Source organism: Gavialis gangeticus, unplaced genomic scaffold (genome assembly GCF_001723915.1).
Source record: "Gavialis gangeticus isolate Ggan-Ray unplaced genomic scaffold, GavGan_comp1, whole genome shotgun sequence".
In the NCBI taxonomy this organism is placed as follows: Eukaryota; Metazoa; Chordata; order Crocodylia; family Gavialidae; genus Gavialis; species Gavialis gangeticus.
The window spans coordinates 31,059,823-31,073,011 of NW_017729029.1; the positions used below are offsets into that span (position 1 = coordinate 31,059,823).

Consider the following 13,189-nt stretch of genomic DNA (forward strand, 5'->3'; position numbering starts at 1 on the left):
TTTACCTTTTCTTATGTATTTCTAGGATGTGTGCTGTTTTTGGTGGAACCTATTGTCTTCGCCATTCTATACAGTGTCTTGTAGTGGACAAAGAATCTGGACGGTAAGGGTAATATAAGTAACCTGTTTATATACAAAACACAGATGAAAAATGCTAAAGTCGATTTTAAAAAAATGATTCTTCAAAGATCCTCCTTGGTATTAATAACACATCAACCTTGATTAAAAGTAATTTGTGTATAGGTCCTCCAGAACAAGGAAAGTGGGTCTAGAATATAGAAACTAAATTAATTTCCCTGTGATATTACTACAGCTCCTGATCACCCAAGCTTGGAAGACAAATCATTTCAGCTGCCGGGGGGCTGGTGATGAGTGATGTTAGTTTTCCTTGTGGCCTTACCTACTCTAATTGATTTTCATCAGATGACAACAAAGCCCTCTGTTATTGCATTTTTAAAAATGGAGCTCACCTAAAGACTCATCAGATTAATCTTTGCTGATAATGCATGTCACTCCAAGAGAAAAGACTTTAATGAGTTTTTAGGTAGATTGTTGTCATAAACTATGCTGCCCTCTTATCCTAGGATAAATTCTTCTATAACAGTATCAGGCCTTCAGGCAGGTTTAAAGTTTAGTGAAGAAAAATATGCCACATTTTTTCCATAGTAGCATTGTTTATTCTTCTGTAGATTATCATATATGTTCCATTATATACATCTTTTTGAGGGATTTATAATAGTTATAAAAACAAGCCGTAGGTTGGAACTGGATGTTCTAAATGTTGTTCTGAAAGTGAACTTGTATTTAAAACACAGCAAAAGTTAGAAATCACATTTGGATTGCTTTTATGTTATTCTTACTAAGCATGTATAATTAAAGCAATACTTTAAACCTTCATACTTGATATTTGATTCAATGAGACTGTTGCTTCACTCAGCAACTTGCAAACTTTAGTTTGTCAGCCACAGGTAGTTCATATTTCCAGCTGCTTCTATATGTCTTCAGTATTTTTTAAGTAAATACATCTTCATTAAGTTGTTCATTCTTTGAAAAACACTTGAGAACTTTTTTTTCTGTATTCTATTTTTCTGGTAACCCTGGTTATCTTTTCATAGTTTTCTAGATTTTGGGGCATTCATGATAGTCCTACTTCCAAACTAGTTGTGCATTCATTTTTATAAGTTCTCCTAGTCTCGCTCTCATTCACTTAGACTGCTTACAGATGTGGAAAAAAAAGAAAAAAACCCAACACTTTGCTTTAAGCTCAGCGTGTCCGTGCACTGAGTGCAGTGTGCCCAGAAGATGCATCGTGTAAATTTGAACCGGTTCACCCAACATCTATATAGATTGTGTGCTTCAGTGGGGCTTTTTGATGCTTTTACCTAATAGCTAATTGGATCAGCTGTTTGATAAAAGCACCAAAAAGCCCTGGTGAGGCATCCAGTTTATACAGATGCTGGGTAGCTGGGTCAAACTAACACGCTTCCTCTTCTGGTAAAGTGCTGGGGATTTTAGGTGGGGGAAGTGGGGGGGTCACATCTGTCAGCAACCTCAGTGTCAGATCCAAATTGTTCTAGGTGCCTAAGCATGATTTAAGTAGGATTTAGGTACCTAAATTACAAGGAAGCAATTCAGAATTACCCAGCTCCAGTGGCTGTAAAATAAAATAGTTTAGACACAGTAATCCATTAGTCACTTCTGTTTGGGCTTGAAAAGATCCATAGGCACATAAGGATCCAGACACAGATTTCCACCTCTCAGAGGAGTGCCTTCATCATTTGACTGTGGAACTGTGCTTCCTCTGGTTTGCTCTTCCAGTCCGTTTCTCTTGGCTATCTAGTGAGACAAATTCAAGAGGTATGGGGGGTATTTTTAACCCATATTATTTTTTAGCTTGGTGGGGATTTCATGAGAAGTGGAAGATGTGGGTTTGTGTTCCTTCAGGCCATGGATGACCTATGATGTGGGTCTCCCACTTCCTAGGTAAGTGCTGTAACCACTATGCTGCTAAGCAAAAGGTGGGAAACAACACCATTATTCCTAGTGAAAAGTGTTCCTAGTGGGTGCTATGTACTGAACTCAGTGTCTACTAGTTATCAGTTATCCCTCTGTGGGCACTCTAGATACCAAGACTTGGAGGCACCAACTGTTCATCCCTGAATCAGATGCTAAACTCTGAGGAGGGGTGGAGTTCATACATGTCTGTGTGCCTATCATTTCCTGTGGATCACCTTTTGGAGATTCTGTGCCTTATTCTCTGTATTGATTATACAGATCTTACATCTACTTCTACCCATTTGGATCAATATCCTAAATCAAACGACCTATTTTTAGCTGTGCTAAAGCCAAAATATTGAGAGTGTTTTGAACCTGGCTGTTGGTCTTTTTGGGAGCTTATTCTCACATAGTGTTTTCATCTGATGGATTTTTCTTTCTTTCCAGTGTGGTCAAATAAACTTACCAGAATGTGTTCACAACTGATGCAATTTTTGCCTACCTTTACCATTTTATTGCTCTTATTTGTCTGTCTTGCCTTTCTCTCTGTTATTGCATGTATTTCTTCTATGCCATCTCTGCATTGGAAGACTGTTTCAAACTTCTAGATTCTTGAGATTGAGATTCCTGCTGTTTGCCTGTTCTAAATGAGTACTGTGCTAAGGATCTAATCATTTCAACAGAGTTTGATCATTATTCTGAGATTAGCCGGATTGTCTAGCCCACTAATGCTATTTAAATCATCTAACCCTATTTTCAATAAGAACTGCAGGCAAGATTTATGCACCTGGGCTAAATACTTTAAAAATTTGGTTTATGTCTTTACATGGACCTCCTCATTGCTTTAGAAATTTTGATCCAGCCAGTGATGTGCAGGTTTAATACCCCTGCCCTTGCACTTATAAGAATTAGGCTTTTTATTATTATCCCAAAAATGTTTACCTCACAAGAGTTTTCTAATGACTTTCTCATAAAATTAATGTGAAACACTGCAGCTTTCCCAAGGGGGCTTTAGGTCTTCTCCATGGAATGCCTCAGGGCCATGCACAAGTTTCTCCCTTGCTCCCAATATGCTTCTGATGCTACTTATAAGGTCTTCATCATAATTTTCAAAGCAATTAGTTGACCAAAGCCTTGACTATATTACAAAAAAAATTGCATTATGTGAACTCTGGCGTTTAATAATAGGGCAACAATTGTACTGCTCTTGGACAGTGCATATGACAAAGCCTAATTCAAAGCACATGAAAGACCAGGACAAAGCATTCTCAACTGAAAGGTTCCAGCTAAGGAACAAGCTTAGATAGATGAGAGATGATTAGATGAATTCAGAATCTGGTTGTCTAAAACAGTGGTCATTAGCCTTTTTTAACTGGAGGCACAGGCCTTAGTAGACTCAAAGCACCCCTTGGAAATCGCTAGTTCTTACTGTTTACTTGTTTTATTAACTACAGAAAAATAATAGAGCAATCTTTCTGTTGCAAAGAACTTAAAGGCCACAACATGACAAAATGTTTTAACACTCTGAATTCCTATTTGAAATGTCAGTTTATCTTGTGCATATGTTGAAATTATCTCATGGCACCCTGATTGAGAATCACTGATCTAAATGAAATGCTGAACAACTTTGTTTTAAGTACAACCTTTCCATCACAGCAAATGATGTGATGTTAGATGTCCATAATCTACTCACAAATGTTCCCTTTTACCTGTTGGGCTCTCACACTGGAAATATTTGTTACACTGACCCAAGTCTGTTTGGGTGGAAACAAACATCACCTTACCTAAAAATGTTAAAGCAAATAGACATCCATACCTTTTGTCACACCACAAGTTCCCAAATTAGTGACCGTGATAGAAGTTAGTAATAATCTGTTCCGTTTTATTGTGGCAGACATCTATTTGCTTTTTGCTGCTGGCAACCCAGAGTTTCATGTGCTCTTCAGTCACCCCAGGCAGGGACTCAGGGGCTTAATTAATTGCAAGTTATCGGAAAAAAACGAAATACCGATGAACTAGAAGGATGCAGTGGTAAGGAGGTTATGCTGATATATTATATATGTGGTAGGTTTAGTCTAATATCATGGAGTCTGTCTACATTATATGCATAAAACAGTAGAATAGCTTTCTTTAGATTAATTATGTTAATAAAGCCCTTTCCAGGTATTTTATGTATACAAGCTATAATAATATGCAGAGAAAGAGTTTTAGAAGACTGGAATCTTTTAAACACAGTTGTTCCAGGTTTTGAATAATAAAAGATTTTTCCTTTAAATTTATGCATCTTTGTGCAGACATTCAAGCAATATAACTTTTAACTAAACAAGTCAAGGAAATAAAAAGCGGGACAAGTTCAGAAAGCTTACAAGCAATCTCATGTAAATCATCAGTTAAAAAAAGTTTGTTAAAAGATGCTGTGTTGCTAGAGAGTATAATTTTGATCCAACTCAAATGCTCTGAATGATGGCAAACTAAACATGCATTATGCTGTTTGCCCTAAAGGGAATGCAAATTTAATTTCTTTACTTTCATCCTTTTTTGTTTTAGTTTTTTGCTTTTATTTCCTGTATGCTTAGTAGAAAGTGCTTATTTAGTTTCATAAGGATGATTTAAAGGATTTTAATTTACATAATTATATTTCAAATGTGGTTGCATTAAAAATAACATTTTTATGTTCAGCATACCTTTAAATGTGGTTCCAATTAAATAATTCTGTCCAAAAACAGAAAAGATGTGACAAATGTAAATTTATATTTCTGTAATAAAAATATATAGCAAACACTGTAATTTACATATCTTTCCTGAAATATTGCATACTGGCTTTTTCAGTGCTGGTAAGTCCATTTCAAGGATGTCGCCCTTAGTCCATTAGTTTGGATAATGAGCCCTATAAAGTACATTTATAACTCGTGGCACTGCAAGGAGATGGATTCTAATTTTCATCCTTTTATCTAGACACATTGAAAGAAGGTCAATGGAGGGTTCTGTATGATTCATTGTCCCAACACATATCAGATGACAGAGACCTGATAATGTCAGTGCATAAGTGTTTTCCTTATTTGGAGGCAGTACTTGAAAGAAATCTTCTCATGATCTTCCTTTGAAGTAAAGTGGAAACTGATATTAAAAGCACTATCTTTTTTTTTCTTCTTTTAAAAACCTTATCAAACATATGACCTGATAGATATTTCTGAACAAAGGAGAGAAAACAACACTTAGCAGGAAAATAAAAAGCCTATGGTTGCTTTTGCTGGCTTTGAGTGATACAACATGACATTTAATCAACCTTTCTCCTTCCAGAATGTTCAGGGAAAAAAACCCCTTCTTTCATAAACAATAGAAAAGGTTATAATTAGATATGAACTGTGCCAGCTTGACTTGCTAGTTTATTAGCCACATTAAATGAGTGCCGTAGAGTCAAATTAGTGCAGCTCCCCAAAAAAACCTTAAAAATAGCAAGTGAAATGCATATTGAAAAAACTATAATTTATAATGTATGTAAGTGGTATTTCAAAGTTTATGACATGAGATATTTAATTTACTTTTCACCATGGTGCTTGAATGTTGCTACTAACAGTTAAATGGGTAATATGCAAGTCATACACTGATTGTTATTGTGAAATTATTATTGTAAAATCAGATAACTCTTCTTTACCTGTATTTCTTGACTTCCTTTTGTATTAGACCACAGATTTTTCCATAGAAAGTTGGGGTGAAATCCTGACCTCTCACAAGTCCCTAAGAGCACTCCAATTTGATGTGAATACATTGTATTGCAACATGATCTTGAGGGGAGTGGAGGAAAGGGCATTTAAATACCTTAATTCACAAATGCCTGACTAGTAACTAGATGTATAAAAAATCTTATTGATGTAGGAATATCTCCTAAAGTAATTTTTAGAATAAAATGTTATTGGAGGGTGAGGAAAAATCCTATGAAAGCATTATCATAAGAAACTAGGAAATTACTCTCTTGGGCATTTGGTTCTTTCTAAAGTTCCATTTAAAGTATACATGTATCTATGAAGTGCAATTTTACTTCCACTGTATTTTCAGAAACTGATTTAAGCAAATTTCACTCTGAAGAGTGGGAGATGTTTTGTAAAGTAGACAAAACGTAAATAAGATTGAACATTTATATTCAGAAAATGATCTGACATTATATAAAGCTATGAAAGTCTTACTGAGAATCCAGGGTTAAGGCTTAAAAATCCTTGTAATATGAAAACAAGACAAGAAGATAGAAGATATATCCTATTTGTAATTAGGCTAATGAAAGCAATCATTGAGAAGGGTGACATCTGAAACTAGTCTTATTTAGTGTGTTTAACTTCAGCTTACGAAAAACAACCATATGTGAATTCAAAGCATATTGGCTGGTTAGCAGTGGCAAGTTTTAGTTAATGGGAAATGTTTCATTTGTTTTTTATACGTTGAATTATTCTTAAATTTCTGCTTAAATTGGTAATATGCTAAAATATCTGAATTTCAAAATAAATTTACCATCACTTAACATTTTTGCACTTGCAATCTTATTGTCCTGTATTTCAGATTTTTCTTCTACTTTTAAGCTTCAGTGCATACAGAAATATAGTTCTATGGCATTGCGTTTTGACAACAGCTGTTATAAGGATGTACTGTAGGTAGCCTCAAATATTTCTGTGCAATATCATTGCAAAAAGGCTTTTCCTTTTACAAACAGCAGCTTTGTTTTTTTACTGCATAAATAAAAAATATCTAGCCACCTTGAGGTCTGATATTGAAAACTAAGAAATATCACAGGGGAGAGAGTGCTTTGTAGTGCTATAGGTAGAGCTTATTTCTTGGAGGATGAATGGGTGTCCCTTAGAAGGGACCCCAGATTTCAGTTATAAATAGATATTTTATGTGTATTGCAGTGGCATGTACAAACTACAGGCAAGACCAGAGCTTGTTTATTCTAGGCTCTGGATCTGTTTTGTATTAAGAAAATACGAATGTTGGAAAGTTTCATTACTTCTGTATTCTGGGCTTGGGGAAAATTTTAGCATTAGATTTTAAATGTTTGCCTGAAGTGAATGTAAGATACTAAGATGAAATATATTTTAACAGTCTTAAAGACAAATCATATTTGTCAGAAACATTTGCATTGTTCATTGAACAACATGGCCTATTGTGTTTCTTGGTTGAACTAGAGAGAGAGAGAGAGAGAGAGAGAGAGATGTTATGCATATTCACAAGTGTTTTGTAGAAGTAGATACTAACACTAGAAAAGATCACTTAGATAACTGTCCATCCTATATATTTGCCAGGCTTACTCCCTTCATTGTTCAAACTAACTAATTTTCTAACTTGTCAAACTTAATCATTACAGTAAACATACCCATTTTTTGTAAAGGCATGCCAGTTATAGGAATGCCAAAGTGATAGGGTTATGTATAGAAAATCATCAGTTTTTCATTTATCACTAGGCAAGTAACTTGTCGAATTGCAATAAAAAAATGATATCATTGTGGATGGAATACATTGGTTTATTTGTGGAATGATTGACTAATGCAATTATGGCATAAATTAGAATAAACAGTACCATGTATTTCATAACATGTAGGTATCTAAATAGGTTTCTATATGATCTTGTTATATGTAGTCGAGTTTTTTTAATAAGGCGTCATTTCTAGCTGCTTACAAGTAAAACATGCAGCATTTATTGCCAGTTATTGGAAGTGGAATTGAATCTCCAAATATTGTTCAACTTCAAAAACATAAAAGATTTATTTTGTGATATTATTTATTTCTAAGCAGTCTTTACTTATTGTGCTTCCTTTTTTAACAGATGTAAAGCAATTATAGATCATTTTGGGCAAAGAATAAGTGCCAACTATTTTGTTGTGGAAGATAGTTACCTTTCAGAAGAAACATGCACAAATGTATGTTACAGGTAAATAATAAAGAAGACGCATAGTAAGTGTGTTGTTTTGCTTTTTCCCCCAGACAAGCCCACATACATAGCGCGACCTTGCAAACTTCACAACAGACCCAGAGGGCAACATTGTTATATGAATACAACCTAATTGGGTATATTTCTCCAGTGTCATTTCCCCAACTTTCTCCCTCCTCTTTCTGCATGTCGGGGTGCTGAACTGCTGTACTATCTATATTTAAGTTTGCTAACATTTTTCTTTTAAATTTATGTTGACTTTTTTCTTGGAGAACTCTAACGCAGCAAAAATGGAATTATGGAAATGTCTGTGGTGCTCCCCATGTAAGCATACTCAAGTTTTTAGGAGTGTTGAAACCCCTTATATTATCTCTTTGTTTTGCTGAGTAGAGCTTGTTCCTGGTTTCCTGTCAAAGCATCAACATGCCATCAGCAGTATATAAGCACTACCTTTGCAGCACATTCCAAATGACACAGAGGCAAAATAATAGTAGCAGGTGCAGCACAGAGTTAACATTGTCAGAAAAGGATCTGAGATTTGAATTCATAATATCCCAGCCCAGCTGTTTCCTTGCAAACAATCTTTGCTACACAACTTTGAATGTAAAAAGTACAATAAAAAATGTGAAGTACTAGATCTGATCAAAAAATACAAGTTCTGTTTTGTGGACAGTGCTAGTATTTCAGCATTATTTGCTTTTAAGACAAAACAATTGAGACTCAAGGTCACAATCTCTGCATCTGTCTTAGCCACCATGATACATCATAGAGAACTGTATACCACCTTCCTTGATAAACTGCATTTCTTATGCAAAGTGGTCTATTCCTGTGGCCAAAATACCTTTCTAAATTGCTTAAATTTGATTTCCTCATGGGAAATTCTGCCAAAATTTTCCTATGCAGAATTATAGGTTTCCAAATGAGAAACCAAACATTTTCATCCAGCCTTGACTACTTGGGGAAGTTAGGCTATATTTGAAATCCAGTCTTCTGAGGCACCCCGGATTATCAGAGACTCTTTTTGAAAATGTTTGTCTTGTTACCCCTGTTCCTCCCTGTTCCTGTTCTCTACAATAGACAGTTATGGTTCCTCCTGTTGAGGTTTTTTTGGCTTGGGTCACACCTTTATGGGACTCAAGCAGCCAATGGAAGACTTCTACTTGTAGCGGCTAGTGATTTTGTTACCATTTTCTATCTACAGCATTATGAGAACCACTTCCTGATGCTCAAAGTATTCTCTAAGGATAATAGTATTCTTGTACCTTTTTTGCTTTATTCTCTTCATGGCTTTTGTTTCCTTTCTTGTTACTAAACAGGGTGACAAGGAGCAAAGGAGTCAGGAGGGTCCCACAAATGCTTCAAAGAATGTATTAAGTTGCAATGACTTATACAGTCTTCTAGCTTTAAATATTATTTATCAAAGCCATGTAGGTCTTTATGGTAATTTATTATATGTTTGTAAAATTAACAGTCTGTCTATTTCTCAAGATTCTTTCCTGTTGACTACATATTTAATAAGTTGGTGATATAGGCAGTTATTCATAAAAAATAGATTTCTAATTATTTTGTAATCTTAAAAACATTCTAACAATTTTAGAGGAAAACACCCTGGACCTGGAACTTTTACTTAGACAAATGCTTTTATTTTGGTCGTTGAAAGTAGTTAACATTTGTAGAAGTGGGACTATGTCAGGGACATGCAAAACATGTAATTAATTAATAATATAGAGTCATAAGCACAGGTAAGTCATTTTCCATATTAGTAAAATTGTAATTAAATTATGATTTCCACAAGGCCTGAATCTAAACAGTTACTTTTTTCTGTTTTGTGAAGTACCTTAATTGCTTTATTTATTTGTAGGCAGATTTCCAGAGCAGTGCTCATTACAGATCAATCAGTTCTAAAGACACAGTCAGACCAGCAGGTAAATATCTCGTCTGGATTTAGTTATCTCTTTAAAGAGCTGTATGTAACCACAATTAACTATTTCAGTTTATTAAGAATTAACTTTTATATTTGTTTCTACTTGAATCAAGTTTTCTAGTTAGCTACTTCTTTTGATCAATTTCTGAATTACCTTCTCCCCTTTGATAGTCAATTAAAATCAATCAAAATGAAAAATAAGCTAGTAATAGGAGCTGATTTTTTTGTGTGTGCGCTGTGTGTTGATGTTCACTAATTGATACCTTTGTAACAGTCTCATGGCCAAAGACTGAATTTCAGTAGGGACTAAACAATCCTCCTCTCTGTATTAAAGATACCTTTAAACAGAGGTATCATTCATTTAGCCCTGTGGGCCACAATGGGAACATGGGGCTCTTTGTGAGCCAGACCCAGACTGTGGAGCTTCTGGCCATGGCCACTGTTACGTCAGCAGCCAAAGAGGTAACTTCACCACCCCTTAACCTCCTATGCCATGGCTGCTGAAGCCACATTGTCAGCCTGGCCAGCAACCAGGAGATAATTGTTAACAATTTTAGTTATCAGTTGCCACTAAAAACACTAAATTATGTGATGATATTCATCCCCTGGGTAAGTATGAAGCATACGCTATATCCTTTATCTGGCCTGTGGGGCCCTTCCAAAAAGCAGTTATTGCTAGCCTGCGAGAGCCAACAGAAGGCGCGGGGCTTTCAGAGATTGTGTGCCATCCGACCAGGCAGGCTCTGTACCTCCATCTCCATGAGGCTCTGAGCACTCCAGTTAGGAGCCCTGTGAGGAGACACCAAGCACAGTGGCTTGCAACTGGACAGCTGGTGAGTGGGGAGAGGAGCAAGCAGTTGGCCCTCGGGGTGATGCGTGGCCCACAGAAGGCAGAGACCCCTGGTGATGCATGGCTCCAGCTGAGTCTCAGGATTTGTACACAGTGGGTGGCATGGAGCTAGCCTGGTCTTCCCCAAAGGCACACGCCTTCAAACCAAACCAGGCTTATTCTATGCCAGTATGTGGAGCTGTGCACCATCAGACCAGGCTGAACCAGCTCCATGCCTCCATATGGGGCTTCCAGCACTCCAGTGGAATCTGCCCGGCCTGAAAGTGCGTGGATTGGGAACCGCAGGAAGTTGCGTGCAGTTGGGCCAGGCTGGCTCTGTGCCTCCACATGTGGCTCCCCACTGGAGTGCTGGAAGCCCCATCTAGAGGCATGAAGCCAGCCTGGCCTGGCCCGATGGCATGCAGCTCCCACTTGCAGTGCCAGGAGCCCCATGGGCTGGAATGGAGCCAACCCAATGTGTCCTGAAAGTATGCACCAGTGGGCCAGGTCAGGCCAGTTCTGTGCCGTCATATGCAGCTTCTGGGACTCAGCCGGATCTGTGTGTCACCAGGGGGCTCTGCTAGCTGTGGGCCATGAGTGTGCCGAGGGCCTGCCACCTGCTGCTGCCACCAGCAGTAGGGGCTGTGCGCCATGGGGGAGGATGTGTGTGTGGGGGGGCGGGGGGTCCTGCACACACCTACACACAGCCTCCACAAACTCCACACTCACCCACACACACTCCCATACCCACACTCCCTCCACAGATCCTCCCCACACAAACCTCACATCCACCCACTCACTCCACAAACCCCACGTGCACACACAAATCCAACACACACCCCATGCCCACCCCTCAACCATGCCCTACACCCCTCACACACTATATACAAAAGTAAGACTTTATTTTGAACTATTATGCAATCACCTCTATACACTATGCAAATACACATAAATCAGGACAAAAATATTTTTTGAAAGAAAATTAAAATATGTTATAGTAGATGTTTGTTTTTATATATATCATTTGGGTTTTTTTCTGGTTCAAAGATGGCAACCCCTTTCCCCCCTCCAAAGGAGTACTTCCAGGGGCAAGGGGAGGGACTTCAAGTAGCAAAGGTCAGGGGTTAGACGGTGGGACTTCTGGTCCCAAGATGAAGATAAGAAGTTGGGGCACCTGTAAAGGGGAGGAGATACCCTTGTGGCCCTTGACAGCTCACCAAAAGTCGTTAAGCGACCCTCCAGCCGAAATACTTGCCCACCCCTGACCTTCCTTCTTCCCAACCACTGGTCTTGCAGCCACCAACCAAGTATCAACTCCACCATACGTTTGGCTTCCCCAGTCCTTCCTATTCTCAACACCTTTCTGTCCAGAACCAAAAAACTACTTACCAGTCTCTTGCCACATCACAGGTATGATTTCAAAAGGAGTGTATTCTTTGTATCAGGTTGGGGAAAAATGGTATTTCCAGGTGGAAAAAGTTTAAGAGCCATTGTTCTAAAAACAGTTATATTTAGCCTGGATGGTTAAACTTGATGTCATAACATTGCAGATCTTACTAACCATTGACTGCTCACATGGGTAGAGTCTTCAGGATAAGTCCCATAGATATGTTTCTAAAAATAGTTTCATTAGCAAATTGGAAAGTAAAGCTATGTGGCAGTAATATTTACTGTCTACAGTTACTTTTTACCTGAACTCTTGAGTTGTCTTGATATTGCAGGTTGTCTCTTCCTTCTTGTTACTCTACTTTAACACAGCCTTATTTATGAATCTTTAAAGCAGCTCATAAAAATAAATAAATCTGTCGTGTGTATGTATGGGAATTGACAATAACTGGTTCTCAGGAGTTTTTGTCTATTTGGCAAATACATATTTATGGGGTTGATAGACTGCATATTTATTCTGTAGTCTGTAACAGCTCTTTTTATGACCATGTACCTACTCAGGTCTGAATTTCTTAGAAATGATTTGTGGAACTCAAATTAAACCATCTTATTTTCTCTAACTCCAAGACATTTTGAAATTTGATAGCCCATAACAGCATTAATTTTGACTATTTTGCAAGTGCATATTAAGATAATGTTATGTAGGCATTAAAGCAATACTTGCAATATTTGTTTAAAATAGTATGGGGTTTTTTTGGTGCTTGAAGATCAAGGTACTTTTAGGTAATATTTAATAATCTATTAGCAGTGGAATGATAAATTATACCAATTTACATGCAAAATGATGAAAAACAAATCATGTTGCTTCCTAGTCCAGATTTATATTCAGAATTTTCTGTTCTTCTTATTCTGTTTGATAGATTTCTGTTTTAACTGTGCCACCAGTGGAACCTGGGCAGCCAGTAGTTTGTGTCATTGAGTTGTGTTCTTCAACCATGACGTGCATGAAAGGCACCTGTAAGTAGAGAGTTACATGTATTGTGATGATCTTTTTTCCATTGCTGGCATCAACTGTAAAAACAAATTGTTAAAATATCATTTTGAATTGTTCTTTAATTACACAATTATAACATTCCTG

At 37.3% G+C, this 13,189-nt stretch overlaps 1 protein-coding gene across 1 annotated transcript in view; it reads left to right on the top strand.

Moving 5' to 3' along the window:
- The window catches only part of CHM (CHM, Rab escort protein 1), a 175,620-nt gene that overhangs the window by 133,642 nt on the left and 28,789 nt on the right, over positions 1–13,189 (top strand). The window contains exons 9-12 of the mRNA XM_019521378.1: positions 26–103; positions 7,808–7,912; positions 9,774–9,837; positions 12,972–13,068. Coding sequence (XP_019376923.1) covers positions 26–103; positions 7,808–7,912; positions 9,774–9,837; positions 12,972–13,068 — 344 coding nt within the window. The remainder of the gene's footprint in view (positions 1–25; positions 104–7,807; positions 7,913–9,773; positions 9,838–12,971; positions 13,069–13,189) is intronic.